Source organism: Balaenoptera acutorostrata, chromosome 15, assembly GCF_949987535.1.
Source record: "Balaenoptera acutorostrata chromosome 15, mBalAcu1.1, whole genome shotgun sequence".
NCBI classification, from domain to species: domain Eukaryota; kingdom Metazoa; phylum Chordata; class Mammalia; order Artiodactyla; family Balaenopteridae; genus Balaenoptera; species Balaenoptera acutorostrata.
In genome coordinates, this window is record NC_080078.1 from 22313199 (window position 1) to 22332198 (window position 19000).

Here is a 19000-nt window from a genome sequence, read left to right on the forward strand (position 1 = left end):
GGTTTCACATTTTATTGTTGTTTAAACACTGGAGAAGTTTGGTGGAGTCATATTCTTGGCTTCTTTTTGGTGTTTCTGTTGCCAAGTAATAGAAGAAACTCCAGCTATACAGTTCTGAATTCTCAAATAATGTCCACTGATGTTCACTACTGGGCAGTTGATGAGAATCCTAGGGTGAAATGTTGGAACATTTGCCTATTCTAACTCCAGCTAAGTGGAACGATGACTTGATTCTTGTGTTTAAACAATACAAGTATAAATCCCTCCTTCTACCCAGGCATCCCTTCCTGGTCCCTCCAGCCTTTGCCCCTCCACAAAATGTTCTAGATCTAAGATTAAAGCATAAAAACAACCAGTACACAGTTAAAAGAATTTAAAACATTTTTTTACCAGGTTAATAGCTGCATATCACTACAGACAATAGTCACCTATCCCATTCCTTACCAACCAGGATGTGGGGTGGGTGGCATGGGCAGGACCAAATACTCTGTTTACAGATTTCCCATTAATCCCATTAATTTGGGGCTGTTTTTAGCCCCAAATCTCATTCTTGCTTGCCAGTGTACCTAGTGTTTCAAAGTCTCAAGGCTCTCAGGACAGGACAGATCAATTCTGTTCTCCTATGTATCTCAATCTAGATTTTAGAAGAGGCAAACCCTAGGAGTTAGGGACAGGTGGTGTGACGGAGTAAAAAGAATACAGAACCATATTTTAGTCCCGCCTGTGCTACTGACTTGAACTTGGGAAAGTCATGTCACCTCTCTGGGCCTCTTTCCCCTATCTGACCAACAGACTCCCAGAGTCAGGCACTCTGCTTCAGTGATAGAACTTCCCCAACTTCTCACCCCTAAGCAAAGCAGCTAGGGCTTTTCTATTCAGAGAGAGGATGAGCCATGAGGCTACTTAAGGCAGAAAATCCTTGAGGACCCGGAAGAACATAGAAGGCCCCCAGGAGGGAGCTATGCTGGCAGCCTGAAGTCATAAATAGTCATTCTGTGGTTGTTAAAGGGCCGTGAACACAGCGTGCTTTATCGTGATGGATGGTAGGCTTCAGCCCAGCAGAGGCTGAATCCAAATGCGACCTCAGGGAAAGCTGTGGAGGGGAGTGTGCAATCACTCTTCTCTTTAAGGAGGATCTTTGACCTGACAGGATAGAGAACACACTACCTCCCTGGAGGTTAAGTTTACCATCCAGGCCAAGAATGTGGATGCACCACATGTGTTCACCTGGGGTTTCTGGGACTAGACGAAACAAAAGAGCTAAATCCAGAGGTTAATAGTTTGTGCCTTGAGCTCAAGTCTCATTTAGTCTCATGGATTGGGTTCTGTTGGAGCTGACTTGGAGACAAGAGATTATTGTCTACTGTGCAGGAAGTTTATTAGGGTGTGCTCTTAGGATCGATTCCTGTGGGGGAAGGGAAGGAAGCAGGATGGGACAGAGGGAGCAGTTTGACTGTGGTGCAGTCACAGGAGGCTTTGGCAGAGCCCAGAGGGAGCTCTGAAGCTGGGATGGCTGTTCTGAGATGTTCTGAGTTGGAGTAAAGGGGGCAACTGAGCCTTTGTATCTCTGCATGGACCAGTCATTGGATGTCAGTCATGGGGCATGACCTTGGGTAAGGCGGCTCTCCAGCCAAGGACAATTCCTTGAGAGAGCTGACAGCTGAGAGCAGTCAACCTACAACCTCCCCAAGAGCTGGGGCCTAGGTTCTTCTGTCCTGAAAGGGGACTAGGCATGACAGTGCAGCATTTGCAACAGTGCACCCATTGTGCTGCACAGATCCACTTGCTTCTTCTTCAGTTCTGAAAGCAGCACCTTTAGGACCCTGGTGGACATCTTTTCCTGTGGGAAACTTATAAGAGGAAAGTTAGTGGGACAAAGTATAGCTCTTGCTGCTGCTGCTGCTGTAGCTCACCTTAAGGTGTAACTGACATAACATACCCTCCTCTCCTATCCATCCTAGATTCCTGTCACCCTCTGCTAGCACCTCTAGGTGGCTTATGGTGGGGTGGCCCAGACCTCCATCCCTGAGGGGGCTGAGCCACTGGTTGCCATATACTTCTCAGGCTGTGGCTACTGTTTTTGTCCATTTACTGTAAAATAGGCCAAAGGAGAACTAAGAGACACCCAGGTGGATCATGTGAGTGCCACATCATTCCATTTTACTACCGGTGGAAAACTGAACAATCTTAGTGCTTCCCTGTGCTGAAGGCTACGTATCCTTCTCCTCTACTGGGGATGGGGTCCTCATTATTACGTGGGCAGCGGGTCCAGCTCCAAAATCCCATCTTAGCATCTACTCTTTCCTGTTGTCCCTGGCACCAAGCTGTTGCAGGTTGGGTTCTCTAGGAAATACTCTTGAGTTGCAGGACATTTATTGAGGAGTGCTCTTGGGACCCACATCTGTGGAGGGAGAGAAGGAAGCAGGATCTGGCAGAGGGAGAAGTCGGGTTGCAGTGCAGCCATAGGAGGACCTCAGCAGACCCTTTAGGGAGCTCTGAAGCTGGGATGTCCCTCTAGAGTTGTTCAAGTTGGGCTGAGGGAGCCAGGTTTTGTACCCTGCATTGCTCAGTCACTGGCTGCTAGCTGCCCTGGGTAGGTGTGATCTTGGGCAAGGGGCTCTCTTCAGCTAGTGGCAGGGTTGGGGTGGAGGGAAAGGGATAGGTCCTTCAGTCCTGAAGGGGGAATCTGGGCAGCACAGCATCCATAACAGTTTGTATCCTTCAGCTCCACCAATCAGTGTGATCTTGGCATTCACAATAAAGAGTTTTCAGTCTGGGATGGAGGGAAGGTGGATGGACCCTGTGCCCCAGGCACTGATATGCTCCCCTCACAGGACCTTAAATGCTGGTGTGCTTTATTCCTTCAAACTCTCACCATTCTCTACCGATAGGAAAATGGAGGAAAAGGATGCATTTTATAATAGAATTAATTTGGTGTCTGGACAGAAGCCTTGCCAGACTGGAGGAGGAAACAGGCGATCTATCACAAGGCGCTACCTGCAGGAGATGCCTTGAGGCTGAAAGTAACAGGGAATGGGATGACTCTTTGCATTTCCTCTGTCTCAGCCACTACAACACAAGATTTATCCAACCGGAAATCTGCCCTGGTTTACTGTCTGGGTAGAGCCACAGAAACAGCTGAATAAGCTGGGACCTCCCAGTTTACCATGGAAATCTATGCACACTAATAAGTGCTTGTTTACTATTTGCTGAAGGCACGAATGCAAGAGGCTTTGCCTTTCGGTTTCATCAGAGTGAGGATGACAATAGGACCTACTACATTACATTGTTTTCTATTTCTTCTAGAATTTATTTTTGATACTTTATACTTTCCTAAAATTGTCCACTCCATCTGCTTTTTAAATCTAAGTTCCAAGAGGATAGAGCCCTTACTTGTTTTGTCTACTGTTGTGTCCCCAGCATCAGCAAAAACCACAGAGCGGGCTTCCAGTAAATATTTGCTCTATGAGTAAACGTGTCTGGGGGAGGAAGTATTATTTTGGAAAAAAAAGAAGGAAGAATTAATTCCTCTCCTAATCGTGACTCATTTTTTTCAGGCCACCCTTGGCCTTTTCTTATTCAAAACATCCGTGGAAAAAGTGCAGTTCCAAAGCAGTTGGCGCGGTTGATATAACAGTATTTTAAAACACCATTATCGGGAGCGCAGCAGGGCATCTGTGCTCTTGTATGAACTAGCTATGATCTTCCTCCGTAGCCCATTCACATCTTTGAGACACCCGCCTCTGGGCTTCCTCCACCGTCTCCATTTCAGTTTCCCAAGAATGGGTGAGGGGGCTTCCCTGGTGGCGCAGTGGTTGAGAATCTGCTTGCCAATGCAGGGGACACAGGTTCGAGCCCTGGTCTGGGAAGATCCCACATGCCGCGGAGCAACTGGGCCTGTGAGCCACAACTACTGAGCCTGCGCGTCTGGAGCCTGTGCCCCGCAACAAGAGAGGCCGCGATAGTGAGAGAACGCGCACCGCGATGAAGAGTGGCCCCCGCTCGCCGCAACTAGAGAAAGCCCTAGCACAGAAACGAAGACCCAACACAGCCAAAAAAAAAAAAAAAAAAAAAAAAATCTAGTAGTTCTCAAAGTGTGATCCTGGACCAGCACCTGGGAATCATAAATTCTTTAAAAAAAAAAAGAATCGGTGAGGAACCCACTGTGAGCCAGGCACTGTGTTAGTCCGTACAAGTTTTGTTTTTCTGCACCCAAATTTTCACATACTGCATTTTCCAGGGTCCACTGGGGACCTTGTGGTGACCGCACTGCAGCGCAACGTCTGGGCGGCGTTGTCGCAGCGTCCCCTGGGGGCCAGCCCGAGATCTCCTCGCTGCCCGCGGTCGGTCCGCAGTGCGCCGGCTCCCGGAGGGTTCGAAACAGTTGGGAGTTGGACTGACTCCAGCTTCGGTTCCGGGAGACCCTCCTGATCGGCCTGCCGTCCCGGGGCCATGAAGAAGGCCGTCCACAAAAGCGTTAAAGGTAACTGGGTGATGTCCTGGGGACCAAGACTTCTTCACTTTTCCTCCTCTGTAAAATGGGAAAGTCACACTCTTGGGCCTCATTTGTTTACCAAACTATAATTTACATACAGGAAGAGCCCCCCCCCCCTTTTTAGTGTACAGCTTTGTGAGTTTTGATAATCATATACCCACGTTTAACCACCACCACAATCAAGATGTGGAGGTCTCACCACCCCCAAAATTACCTTGTGATGAAGCCCCGTTGCTGCCAACGCCTTTCACCACCCCAGCTCCTGACACTCCTGATCTGTTTTCTATAGTTTTGCCCTTTCCATGGAGAATGTCACAAAAATGGAATCCTATGATATGGAGTCTTTTGAATCTGGCTTCTTTCACTTAACGCTGCTGTCTTTTGAGACTGGGCTTCATAGTAGATTATATCATGAGCACTTTAATTTGCAAGCTGAGGTTGGAACTCAGACCCTGTCTATGATGCCAGTTCTCTGTTTGCTCAGGAGCCAGAGGCTCGAGGAGGGGATGACCTGTAATCCTGAAAAGTCTTGAAGATGGTACCTTCTTTATACTAGGTTACTTTATTTTCCAGACAGAGAGCATCTGTGGTTTGGGGGAGGGTGAGGTTGGAGATAGGCAAGGACACTTGCTTGGAGTTGAAAGGGCCATGAAACTGCCCAGCTCCCTGCAGCTGGAGATGTGGGAGCATGGGAAGCCCCTCCCCCAGCAGTGGGGAGGACTCCTGGGCACCCCGAGACATCACAGTCACATGGATTTGGCAAAGGTTTGCAAGGTAGCAGTTTGTCACTTCTCCTTAAGGAAAAGTGTTGTGTGTGTGAAATGCTGGAAGAGTGTGCTGAAAACAAGTTTCCCCAGAAGCTTCCTGTAGGCTGAAAATGAGTCTTCTCAGAAGCTTCCTCTTGGGAAAATAACTTGTTGTTTTAAATCACTCCTCCATCTTCGAAACTTTTCTTGTGAGATTTAGTTTTGTAGAAAACATACTTCAACGCCTCCCTACCCATTTTTCCTGGATTTTCCTCCCAAATGCTTTTTGTCTACTGTCCATTTCCACTGACATTGCTTGGGTGACATGCTCTGGGTGAACGCAGTAACCCTTTAGTTTCTCACTTCCACTCTGGACCCCACAATCCATATAACAGCCAGAGGTTTTTGTTTGTGTGTTTCTCTGAATGCAGACCTTAGCTTGTCCTGCCGAAATTGCTTCTAAGCTTTTCCAGTGAGGTAGACCTGCCAAGCAGCCTGTCTGCTCTGCCTTTGCTCCTCCTGCCTGCCCCCTGCTGGTCTCCTTTATGTTCTTTCCTGTCTCAGAATCTTGATCTAATTTGCTCTCTCCCATCCTACTTTGCTTAAAGCTTTCCTGTTGTTCTTTTCGACCTCAATTCAGATTTTACCTCCTCTGTGAAGCCTTGACCCACCTTCCTCACGGGAGACGTTAGCCTCCTGTTGGTCACCCTCAGAGCTCTCTGAACTTTTCCTTCATAGCATGTGTCACAGTTTGTTGTTCAAAATATGTTTACATGATTCATTGATATTTGTCTCAGCCACTAGGCTGGAAGATCCATGAGGGCAAGAAACACTTACGTTTCCTAGCACACTGCCCGTATCAATAACTATTTGTTAAGTGAATGGATAATAATAACTAACATTAATTAAATATTCACCATGTGCTAGGCACTGTGCAAAAGCCCTTTAACTGTCTCCTTTAATTTTCATAACAACCGTCTGAGTGGGCATTTTTATTATCTTCACTTTACTGATGAGGAAACTAAGGAAGAGAGAGGTTGAGTAACTGTCCCAAGGGTCTGGCTTTAGAACCCCAGTTACTACTGTCATGCTGATGTCTAGGTGAAGGACTAAAACAAATCTCTCCTTTTTTAGAAAGACAAATCGGCCTCAAGGTCAAGCCATCTGTACACAACTTGAGCAAAACTCAGCAGACCAAACTCACTGTGGGCAGCCTGGGATTAGGCCTGGTCATCATCCAGCATGGGCCCTACCTTCAGATCACCCACCTCATTAAGAAGGGCTCTGCAGCCAGGGATGGAAAACTCCAGCCAGGTGACTGTGCTTTCCCCATGCCTCCCAAACACTCCACCTCTTTCTCCCTCCCGTCTGCTTTCAGGGAGACTCAGGTTTCACTGTAACAATGATAATGATGACATTGTTTGAGAGCTTTCAGTGGGCAGGCCAGTTGGTATTACTTGTATAACCTTCGCTGTTGGGCGTTTTTATTCATTGAATTCTTACAATAACCCTCTAGCTAGGAACTATCATCATCCCCCTTTTACAGGTGAGGAAACTGAGGCTCAGTGAGACTGAGTTCCTTGTCGAGGTTCCCCCCCATCTAGCAGGTGGGATTCATATACAGGCACAGCATCACTCCAGCATTTATGGCTCTCTGTGGATAAAGCTTTCTTCTTTTGTAGGCAGTATTAATCATCATTAACATTTAGAAGCATGATCTTATTTCACCTTCCTGGCAATCCCTGAGGTAGATTCTACATTTAAAAAAATTTTTTTAAAATTCTTTAATAGACCTTTATTAGAGTATAATTGCTTCACAATACTGTGTTCGTTTCTGTTGCACAGCAAAGTGAATCAGCCATATGCACACACATGTCCCCATATCCACTCTCTCTTGAGCCTCCCTCCCATCCTCCCTTTCCCACCCCTCTAGGTCATTGCAAAGCAATGAGCCGGTCTCCCCGTGCTATGCTGCTGCTTCCCACCAGCCAACTATTTTACATTCGGTAGTGTATACATGTCGATGCTACTCTCACTTCGCCTCAGCTTCGCCCTCCCACCCCATGTCCTCAAGTCCATTTTCTATGTCTATCTCTTTATTCCTGCCCTGCAACTAGGTTCATCAATACCATTTTTTTTTTTTTAGATTCTATATATATGTGTTAGCATATGGTATTTGTTTTTCTCTTTCTGACTTACTTCACTCTGTATGACAGACTCTAGGTCCATCCACCTCACTGCAAATAACTCAGTTTTGTTTCTTTTTATGGCTGAGTAATACTCCACCGCATGTATGTGCCACATCTTCTTTATGCATTCATCTGTCGATGGACATTTAGGCTGGTTCCATGTCCTGGCTATTGTAAATAGTGCTGCAATGAACATTGTGGTACATGTCTCTTCTTGAATTATGGTTTTTCTCAGGGTATATGCCCCGTAGTGGGATTGCTGGGTCATATGGTAGTTCTCTTTTTAGTTTTCTAAGGAACCTCCATACTGTTTTCCATAGTGGTTGTATCAATTTACATTCCCACCAACAGTGCAAGGGGCTTCCCTTTTCACCACACCCTTTCCAGCGTTTATTGTTTCTAGATTTTTGATAATAGCCATTCTGACCGGCATGAGGTGATACCTCTTCGTAGTTTTGATTTGCATTTCTCTAATGATTAGTGATGTTGAACATCTTTTCATGTGCCTCTTGGCCATCTGTATGTCTTCCTTGGTGAAATGTCTATTTACGTCTTCCGCCCATTTTTTAACTGGATTGTTTGTTTCTTTGTTATTGAGCTCCATGAGCTGTTTGTATATTTTGGAGATTAATCCTCTGTCTGTTGTTTCAGTTGCAAATATTTTCTCCCATTCTGAGGGTTGTCTTTTTGCCTTGCTTATGGTTTCCTTTGCTGTGCAAAACCTTTTAAGTTTAATTAAGTCCCATTTGTTTATTTTTGTTATTATTTCCATTACTCTAGGAGGTAGGTCAAAAAAGATCTTGCTGTGGTTTATGTCAAAGAGTGTTTTTCCTATGTTTTCCTCTAAGAGTTTTATAGTGTCTGGTCTTACATTTAAGTCTTTAATCCATTTGGAGTTTATTTTTGTGTATGGTGTTAGGTAGTGTTCTAATTTTATTCTTTTACATGTAGCTGTCCAGTTTCCCCAGCACCACTTATTGAAGAGGCTGTCTTTTCTCCATTGTATATTCTTGCCCCCTTTGTCATAAATTAGGTGCCCATATGTGCATGGGTTTATCTCTGGGCATTCTATCTTGTACCATTGATCTAGATTTCTGTTTTTGTGCCAGTACCATACTGTCTTGATTACTGTAGCTTTGTGGTATAGTTTGAAGTCAGGGAGCCTGATTCCTCCAACTCCATTTTTCTTTCTCAAGATTGCTTTGGCTGTTCAGGATCTTTTGTGTTTCCATACGAATTGTAAAATTTTTGGTTCTAATTCTGTGAAGAACGCCATTGGTAGTTTGATAGGGATTGCATTGAATCTGTAGATTGCTTTGGGTAGTATAGTCATTTTCACAATATTGATTCTTCCAATCCAAGAACATGGTATATTTCTCCATCTGTTTATGTCATCTTTGATTTGTTTCATGATTGTCTTATAGTTTTCTGAGTACAGGTCTTTTGCCTCCTTAGGTAGGTTTATTCCTAGGTATTTTATTCTTTTTGTTGCAATGGTAAATGGGAGTGTTTCCTTAATTTCTCTTTCTGATTTTTCGTTGTTGGTGTACAGGAATGCTAGAGATTTCTGTGCATTAATTTTGTATCCTGCAACTTACCAAATTCCTTGATTAGATTCTACATTAAACCACCTTACAGAGAAGGAATCAGATATTTAGTAACTTGTACCTTGTCACACCAAGGAGTGGGGATTTGAACCCTCTCTGTTACACTGTTTGTCAGTACTGCCCTGCTTCTCTTGGCTTTGGGTGAATGAATTTTCCATCCAATTCAAGACGTTTTCCCAGCGCCTACTCTGGGCCTGGTGCTGTGCTCAGGAGTCAGGGACGCACAATGGGATGGTAAGGTGGTGGGAAGGAAAGACCATTCAGTGGGAGCTGGCCTGAATTCAGGCCCAGGCTCTGCCACTTTCTAGTTCTGCCTTGGACCTTGGACAAAGCCCCTTAACTTTCCTGGCCTTAGTTACCTCATCTCTAAATTGGGATAATACCACCTTTGTCAGGAGTTGCTAGGAATTGATGAGATAATCTTTATGAAAATGCTTTGAGAACTACAGTGCTGTGGAAATGCTGGCAATCATTTCTCTTGGGCTGTTCTTACTTAGAGATTCTTTGGACTGGTATCTTTTTTGTTGTTGTTGTTAACCAAAAATGATTGTGGTACAGGAGCCCCCAGTGGATTAAACCACTGGTTTGCAACTCTGGTTACCTATTAGAATCACCTGGAGACCTTTTAAAACAAAAATGCCTTGGCCCCATGTCCCCAGAGGTTCTGATTCAATTGGTTTGGCTTTGGGGATAGGGCAGTTCATGGTTTAAAAGCTCCTCAGGTGATTCTAATTGCAGCTAGGGTTAGAAGCAGTGGATTAAAGAATTAAGTAGATCAATGATGCTATTACAAAAGTTTACCTCACCTTAAAATCCAGAGCATTTTCTCCACATAGAAAATGGTGCTGGGGAACAAACTGACAGAAAGAGAGTTCTGGACTTTCCAGACCAAAAGTACTCTAGGCCAGGTTCCATGGGCCTTTTCTGCTTGTTCTCCTTAGCTTCTCTGGGGTCAGGGGACAGATGCTGGTTGATAACCAGAGTGCACACTCACTAGAGTGGGACAGGAGTATGCTTTCATGCACATGAAACAGAATCTCCTGGTGGGGCTACAGTTAGTGGGCTCCCGGAGGTCAGAGGCAGTCTTGAATTCACCTTTTAAATCCACAACTTACCTACAGCACTGGCACATTTATTATGTCTGTGCTTGATAAATGAATAGCAAGTGAGTATTTGTCCTAGGCATTTTGCAAGGTGTTTCCACATCTATTATCTCATTTAATCTTTGCAACACTCCTGGAATGTAGATAACAAAACAAAATAGAGCCTTAGAGAGATGAAGTAATTTGTTCAATACAAAGCTAAGTGGGTGGTCAGAGCTGAGATTTGAAACTGTATCTGCTTAGAAAGCCCATACCTTTGACTAGAAAAGAGATTTCAATAGAGAGTAAGTCCAGGGCCCCAAATCTCTTCATGACAAGTCAGCCACTTCTCTTCAAGGTCTAGGTTTCAAAGACTCTGTAAGTCAGTCCTTTTGACAATGATTATGAAATTTTGAGAGGTGACAGTCTTAGAAACCTGATGTTTTTTTGACCCCATTACCTCCCAGCCCCATTATTTCTCATTCATGTGCTTTGAATTTCTCTCTTTTTGGTGTTTCATAATAGGGCTTCATCTCGATTTCCTGATTAGTTTATTCTGGCTAAACTTTAAAATCCTTTTGGCCAGTATAGCTTTAGCAAACTCTGATATCCAGAGTCTTAAGAAATTAATATAGCTTTGAAGGTAAATACAAGCCATGTACTGGTCACCACCCTCACTAGGTCACATTCATTCAATAAGCACTTCCTGAATGCCTGCTCTGTGTGGGCATCCTGCTAGGCACTGTGGTATAATGATGAGCCAGACATACATGGTCTCTAACCACACAGAGCTTATGGAATTTACAGCCTAGTTTGTAGAGATGGTAGTGGCTTGGCTGCTGCAAAGTTGATTAAATATAGGTAATCGAGACAGTTTATATAATGTGGTTCCTATAGCCCATTAAAACAGAAAGAAAATGTATAATGTTGATATTCATAAATATCAAATTGGTGTTTCTTTATGAAAGGCAACGTTAATGTCTATTGCCAGAGTACTCACATTCACACAATGATATGTCTGGTTGACAGCCAGGACGGTCAGGGAATTAAGCTGTTTATTTTCTGCCCTCTTGATAAAAGTCACCCTTTAACAACATAATTAAGCAGAATGACAAGCCATAAACACTCCTTTTAAGATTAGGCAAGTAAGCTCATCCAGTGAGGTCTTCTTCCTCCCCCCCCTCCATTTTAATTAACCTCCATGGGGTGAACAGCTTTAGATCGCACAATCTGCAGGTCGCCGGGAGAAGCCCTGTTTCATTCTGAAGTTAGCCCCAGCTATTTTTAAAGACCAAAGTAGAAGGTTTTCTTCACCCTTCTAAGTATTCATTTTCTTTAATACTGTGAACTTTTGTTTCTGATAGGATCTAGCACTATGGAAATTTGTCCTTGGCATTCCTTGGAGGCTTCCTTTGGGATCGGCATAATTCCCAATTATAGCACAGTGGGGAGTAGTATCAGAGAATGTACTTCATGTTGACTCTTTTCTCCTCTGAGGTTAGGCTTCAGCTGTCTTTCAGGTTGATTGAGGGGTCTCTAGCTTCCCATGCACAGAGAGGTGAACATATCCTTTGGGACTCATTGGGGTCACTTTATCCGATGTTAGCTATAAAGTATCCATGACCATTTGGCAGGATGTTAGTACTAGTAAGAGCAGATGACTAAGATTTTACCCAATGTATCTATCTGTCTGTCCTTAAAAAGCAATTTCCCTGTATTCCTTCCTCTCTTGCTGAATGCCCTTGTAGTAGTCAGAGGTCTTCAATGCAAGCAATAGAAAAGTTCTGTTAAGGCATTGGATTTAGAACACTGAGTCCGACAGAATTGCCAGAAAGCCTGGAGAACCAGGTTTGAAAAATGGTGAGAGAACAAAGGGCCATGGAAACTGGGTGCTCCTGTCACCTCTCTGCATCTCCTGCTCCAGGTTCAGTGACCCAGGGAGACTGACAAATAACTGGACCTAGTTTACATGTTCACACCCTAGCTGCTGGGTACAAGTGAATAATTGGTCTTTTTAACATCCAGTTTGGAGGTCCAGGGGCTTGCTGTCAAGATGTGGTTCTCTTCCTATCTGCTGGGGGCTCAGGAGCTCCATGGTTGGCCATCACCCTTCCCTGCCTGTTCAGCACTGTGCTATGGTAGGGGACCTAGCTGTCAAATCCCTTTGAGCTGACATACTCTCTGTATACATAGCTTAAACTTAATTAAAGCATGCTAATTGTCCAGTGTTGCATGTAGAATTACTTGCTCAACGAATACTATGTAAGGGCAAACATTAAACTAAAAGGCTTGATGTTTAATATGGTCTGCTTACTGTGGAGGGCATTGGAAATGGCCAGGCAGGTATAATAGAAAGTAGGTCATTTATTCACTTAGTGTAAGTGGTTTTTTCTTTAATAGTAATAGCCATTTATTTTACTTGAAGCAAACACATTTTTAGAATCCTAAAGGATGATTCAGATTATAAATGGTTTTTAGCATCTGTCACACCAAGGACTTTAGAAATGTTGTAAAAACATGCTACAATATCTACCACCACACTGACTATTAAGAACCATCTTGCATGTATTCTTCATTATTCAAAGGATACTTATGTCACTGAGAGGGTCATTTTTATTAAATAAAGGCTGAAGCCTGGCTTTGGTTCAAAATGAACCAACAATATGAAACCATAAAATGAAATACCTCACCCCCCCCCCAAAAAGAAAGAAAAACATCGCACAATAAAGCCAGAAATGGTATGATCCTTTTAAACCATTATCTTAATTTTACTGATTTTTTTTCCTTTTTCAGGTGATGTTTTGATTAGTGTTGGCTATGCCAATGTGTTAGGATATACTCTTCGAGAATTTTTAAAGCTTTTGCAACATATCACCATAGGAACAGTGCTACAAATCAAGGTTTACCGAGATTTTATTGACATACCCCAAGAATGGCAAGAAATATATGATTTAATCCCTGAGACCAAATTCCCAATTACACGGTAAGTAGTTAAGTTTAGGGAATCTTTGTTATACTAGAGTTCCCCAGGGTCTATGAAGTAGAGTCTTAGTTTAATGTGAGAACTATCAGTTGGACCATGTAGGAGGGATTGATGACACTGCCACAATTTAGTGGGTTTCTAAGTCCTTTTGGAAAGTACAATCTGTAGGACCTAATACGAGGCAGAATGATAAAGGCAAGAGCCTTGGACATGGAGTTTAAAAAAAGACCAAACTATCCAATGGCAACTCCACCTCCAAACCTACATGCATGACCCAGCCTTTTCCAAAGTTAGCCCTTAAACATGTGCTGTGAATCCCATTTCCTCATTTGTCTCCGGCATATTCAACTTCTCTCTTTGGATCCTTCCCAATAACATTTAAGCCCTTTTAAAACCTCTACCATCTTAGCAAACCCCACCTAATTCCACTCTCCTCTCCTTTCCCTTCCAGCCACTGCCCTGTCCCTTGACTCCAAACCCATTGAAAGAGCTGTATTAGACTTTGCCATTTCCTCAGGAGACACCATTTCCCCCCTCAGTGCAGGCCTTGGCTGAGAGTCCTTTTTCCCAGGGTCACCTACAACCTTCATACTGCTGATTTCAGTGGACTCTTCTTAGTCTTTATTTTGCTTGGCTTCTGAGCAGCATTAGACACTGTACACTCAACTCTGGTTGAAACATCATTTTCCCCAGACTTCTGGGATACCATACTCCCATGATTTTCCTATTTCCTCTAGTCACTTCCTCTTGATCTCCTTTTACCCAACCTTGGAGTTCCTCAAGGTTTAATCTTTGGCTTTCTTCTCTCAATCTCCTAAGCAAACTCCTTGATTTCTCTAAAAATAGAACTACCATATGACCCAGCAATCCCACTACTGGGCATATACCCTGAGAAAACCATAATTCAAAAAGAGACATGTACCACAATGTTCATTGCAGCTCTATTTACAACAGCCAGGACACGGAAGCAACCTAAGTGTCCATCGACAGATGAATGGATAGAGGAGATGTGGCACATGTATACAATGGAATATTACTCAGCCATAAAAAGAAACGAAATTGAGTTATTTGTAGTGAGGTGGCTGGACCTAGAGACTGTCATACAGAGTGAATAAGTCAGAAAGAGAAAAACAAATACTGTATGCTAACACATATATGTGGAATCTTAAAAAAAAAATGGTTCTGAAGAACCTAGGGGCAGGACAGGAATAAAGATGCAGATGTAGAGAACGCACTTGAGGACACGGGGAGGGGGAAGGGTAAGCTGGAATGAAGTGAGAGAGTGGCATGGACATATATACACCACCAAATGTAAAATAGATAGCTAGTGGGAAGCAGCCGCATGGCATAGGGAGATCAGCTCGGTGCTTTGTGACCACCTAGAGGGGTGGGATAGGGAAGGCGGGAGGGAGATGCAAGAAGGAGACAGGGGGATATATGTATATGTATAGCTGATTCACTTTGTTATAAAGCAGAAACTAACACACCATTGTAAAGCAATTATACTCCAATAAAGATGTTAAAAAAAAAACTCCTTGATTTCTGTGGTTTCTATTAGTATCCATAAATTAATAATTTTCAAATTGTATTATCTCCAAACTTGTATAAACACCCACTTGATATCTGCATTTGTATGTGTCATAAACCCCTCAAACTCATTATGCCTAAAATCAAAAGCCAGCTTGCCACCGTCCTAGTGGAAGAACACTCACATAGTCAAACAAGTCAGAAATTTACGGGTTGTGCTTGATTTCTCCATCTCCCTTTTCTTTAAGTGACAAATTCAGTGCTCTGATGCAAGAGTGGTCCTTATTAATTCTGACCAGACTCCTGACCACTAGTTGCTACAGCTGTGCACCTTTGCTTATTGGGATGGGCTCAAAGAAATATGGCTAGGGACTTTACTAAGACTAAAAAATGGCCCATATTCCATAGACATTACTTTAGAGTCCAACTTGTGGCCCTAGGAACTGATATGGCTAGCAGATGTGCTTTGCTTGTCTCCCTCAGTGTTTTAAACACTGTAGAGAGAAAGGAGGATACATAGGGGGTGCTTTTCCAGGGGGCAGTAATATGCTATTTCTTGACCTGGGCAGTAGCTACCAAGGTATTTATAATTTTTTTCATTCAACTTTTTTGCATTTTTCTGTGTATTTCAAAAAAATTTTTAATGAAAAAATACTTGAATCGCTAAATGTACAAATCTAAGATTTCATGCAAAGAGTCTTTATCTCTGGTTTCTCCTGAAAAAACTAGAAGATGGGCTTGCATTCCCACATGGTGACAGTGGACTAGAGCTGGGCAGTTGTCCCCTTCAGATGAGGTACAGATTGGGGAAAAAATTCCCAGTAACTAAACCAATCCTGATTTGATTAAAAATCATTAATGATAATAGTGATAACTGCTTACTATGTGGTGGGCACTGCTTTACAAACATTATACCATTTAATCCTCATGCCAATTCTTTTTATTTATCCTCGTTTTACAGATAAGAAAACTGAAGCCAATAGAGTGTATAAACTTGCCAGAGGCCACAGGGCTAAGTGGTATATGTCTGTCTCCAGAGCAGCAATGTCCAATAAGAACTTTCTGTGATAGTGGAAATGTTCTGTATCTGCGTTATCCCATGTGGTAGCCCCTAGCCACAGGTGGCTACTAACCCCTGAAATGTGAAGATTTGTAACGGAGGAATTTTAAATTTTATTCAAGTTTAACCAGTTTAAATTTAGCAGCCACACGTAGCTGGTGGACCTTGTATTGGGGAGTTCAGCTCCCGAACCTGAGCTCTTAACCATTTGCTTATAGAACAACTACGTTCTAAGCACAGAGTTCAGAATATTAAAAATCTAAGGATGGCAGATTGACCATTCAAAAGCAAACACAGAACAGCACAACTTAAGTATGAGGCTAAAATCCACAAACTTAGGAACAATATCAGTCATGTTCTGAATCCCTTTCTTAATTAAGCAAAGTGCTTATAGCTAAGGCATTTTAGCATCTTATGTGGAAGGGGGCGGGGAAGGGGCAGAAGTGGAAGGAAAAGGCTTATTTGGTATGACTTCCTTCAGGAGCAAAGAGCACTGTGTGCACAATGGAGAGAATACTCCATAGGATGCTCTGGGCAGGCCTAGTCGTATAAAAACTGTTTCCAGCTAACCCTGACCTCTGCTGGCTTGTGGCGTTACTATCTAATGCAGTTCAATAAGAACCTGGCTCTGCCGCCTGTCCTTGACGGTTATCTAATACAGTTACAAAGGATGTCCTTTGCACTCTGAAGGCAAACTGTTCTAGTCCTGAGATCTGAATCTCCTTGCACAGCACTAAATCAAGGATTAAAAGAAAATAGTACAATTAAGACTAGCGGCCCTTAGTAAAATTGACTCCATACCAAATGTCATTTCCAGAAGAGATAAACTTTAGGAAAAGCTTCAAAAGCTTAGGAGCAAATAAAACAGGCAGGCCTCCAAGGATGTTAGTGAAAACACCAGTAAGTCTGATAGCTTGGAGGGACTGGGGTAGGGAAGAAATCTATTTCCTATTAGCAGGACAGAAAGTAACAGAGAAAGTAACCGAGGTTCATAATTACAAAGGTCTGGTTTTGGATCTGATGGCAAATCCAGCACCAGAATGAGAGGTAGCAAGTAACAGACAGTATTTGTTCAGGAAAATAATAGCAGGTGCACGTGCTGCAGACATGAGAAAAGTTCAAGAAAACTGTTGTTGGCAAATTACAAAAAAAAAAGTCTTTACAAGTTTTTGGATGGCAACAGCGAGGTGGAATAGTGAACGATGAGACATCTGGATAGAAGGGTGTTCTACAGATCCACATATGTAAACCCAAATGAGAAGCAAAGAATGATGCTCAGGGGAGGAAAAAAAACCTCAGATTAGCACGTTGAAGATCTTCGAGGGCCATTATTTCTGGATGCCCCCTTGGAAATCAGTAATATTCTGTTATTGCTGACCCCATGTGACCCATGAAAACTGAGTTCTGTGGAGGAGATAGCCACATTGACCTGTCATTCTGTGTGAAGTGAAATTAACCCACCGTTAAGGCCTGCTAATATTCTGGTCAATAGTCTGGCTTAAGTCTGTGCAAAGCTTTTAAAAGTAATGTGAAATAATTTAGGGCAGAATTTGATTTCCATTTAGGAATGGAAACAAATTTAAAGGTAATTTTTTTTTTGGCCACATCTCGCAGCTTGTGGGATCTTAGTTCCCCTACCAGGGATTGAACCTGTGCCCTTGGCAGTGAAAGCTACAGCCCTAACCACTGGACTGCCAGGGTTCCCTAAATTCCCTAAAGGTAATTTTAAAAAGAGAAAATTTTCAATAACACAGAAAGGTAGTGTTAAAGCTAAATTGTATTCTTTCTTTTACGAACCAAAGCAGGTTGTAAGACATCTCTTAGGTGATAATGAATGTTCAGACATTAAGAATCCATTTCATTCACTATTCTTTTTATTTCAGCACAACAAAGAAAACTGAGGAGGCAAAAGATGACTCTTTCACAAGCAGTGATGACGATGAAGATGCAGTTTTAGATAAAAGACTTAAGTACTATAAATATCCACAGTCCACTGGGCATTACCCTGCAAGGAGACCAATGTCTATCTCCACAGAATGGCATGGATATAAAAAGAAGAACTGTACTATTAGTGTAGGAAAAGACATTAACTGTGACGTGATGATTCACAGAGACCACAAGAAAGAAGTGAGAGCCCCTTCTCCATACTGGACAATGGTGAAGCAAGACAATGAAAGCTCCTCCTCCTCCTCGGCCTCCTCTACCTCAGATGCATTTTGGCTCGAAGACTATGCCCATGTTGAAAAGGGCAAGAATGAACCTGTATCAAAAGTTGGTTAGGCAGCAGTTTGCAAATCTGTGACCACAGGAGCATTTGTCTTGAAAACACCCATTTTTTTGTGCACTGCCATGTATACGTTTGCTATACTTACAGGAATATGTGCAGACTTAACATTTCTCTTTCACGAGTGTGTTGTAAAACCTTTAGAGACCTTCTTCAATGTGATATCCAGAGACTTCCTTGGGGTTTCACAGGCCTCACAATTATTCAGATCCTTAAGACCTTCCTTTCTGAGAAGAATGTCTCATATTTTAGAAAATGCAGCAGAGGAACCCAATACAAGAATGTGTAAACACACTAGAGAATTTTACTCTTTAAGGTAAGTATCACATTTTACTTTAGTTTCTCGTTTGTAAACTTCAAGTGCCCTACTTAAAAGAAATGAGAGATTTTTGCCTAGTTGTTCACATTAGTTTTTTCCCCCTTTACAGCCTCACTTTTACTTTTTTTTTTTTTAATATTTATTTATTTATTTGGCTGCACTGGGTCTTAGTTCTGGCATGCGGGATCTTAGTAGCGGCATGCGGCATCTTTCGTTGTGGCGTGCAGGCTCAGTAGTTGCAGCACAAGGGCTCTCTAGTTGTGGCGCATGGGCCCTAGAGCACTCGGGCTTAGTTGCCCCGCAGCATGTGGGATCTTAGTTCCCTGACCAGGGATCGAACCCGTGTCCCCTGCATTGGAAGGTGGATTCTTAACCACTGGACCACCAGGGAAGTCCCCCTACTGTTACTTTGAATGTTGGGTTGATAGTTAATTACTTGAAAGAGACAGGATAGAAACAGATGAGGGAGAAGATGAGGAAAAAAAACCACAAAATTCTGCCACAGTGAAGCTAAACATAAAATGAAGCAGTGCAAATACAGGATATGACTGGCAGGGAATTTATATTTTTCACAAATAACTCTTTTGCAAAAAAGGGGGTAAAACCCAGACCATTTAATTATTCTTACCCAAGAAGACAGACTTTTAACTGCGTTTATCTTAAAAAGCCACCAATAATAATCTGGAAATAGTTACTCTGATAGCCACT

At 42.8% G+C, this 19000-nt stretch overlaps 1 protein-coding gene across 2 annotated transcripts; it reads left to right on the plus strand.

The window, feature by feature from the left end:
- The first annotated feature begins 4435 nt into the window (after positions 1–4435).
- PDZD9 (PDZ domain containing 9) lies at positions 4436–17969 on the plus strand. 2 transcript variants are annotated; one of them, XM_028168506.2, is made up of 4 exons: positions 4436–4483; positions 6376–6555; positions 12913–13102; positions 17573–17969. In XM_028168506.2, the coding sequence occupies exons 1-4, from the start codon at positions 4453–4455 to the stop codon at positions 17967–17969; spliced, it is 798 nt and encodes a 265-aa protein (XP_028024307.1). In that variant the 5' UTR covers positions 4436–4452. The 2 variants fall into 2 exon arrangements, with proteins under 2 accessions (XP_028024307.1, XP_007190022.1); XM_007189960.2 differs by lacking the exon at positions 6376–6555 and having other exon boundaries at positions 4453–4483.
- Positions 17970–19000: the final 1031 nt, after the last annotated feature.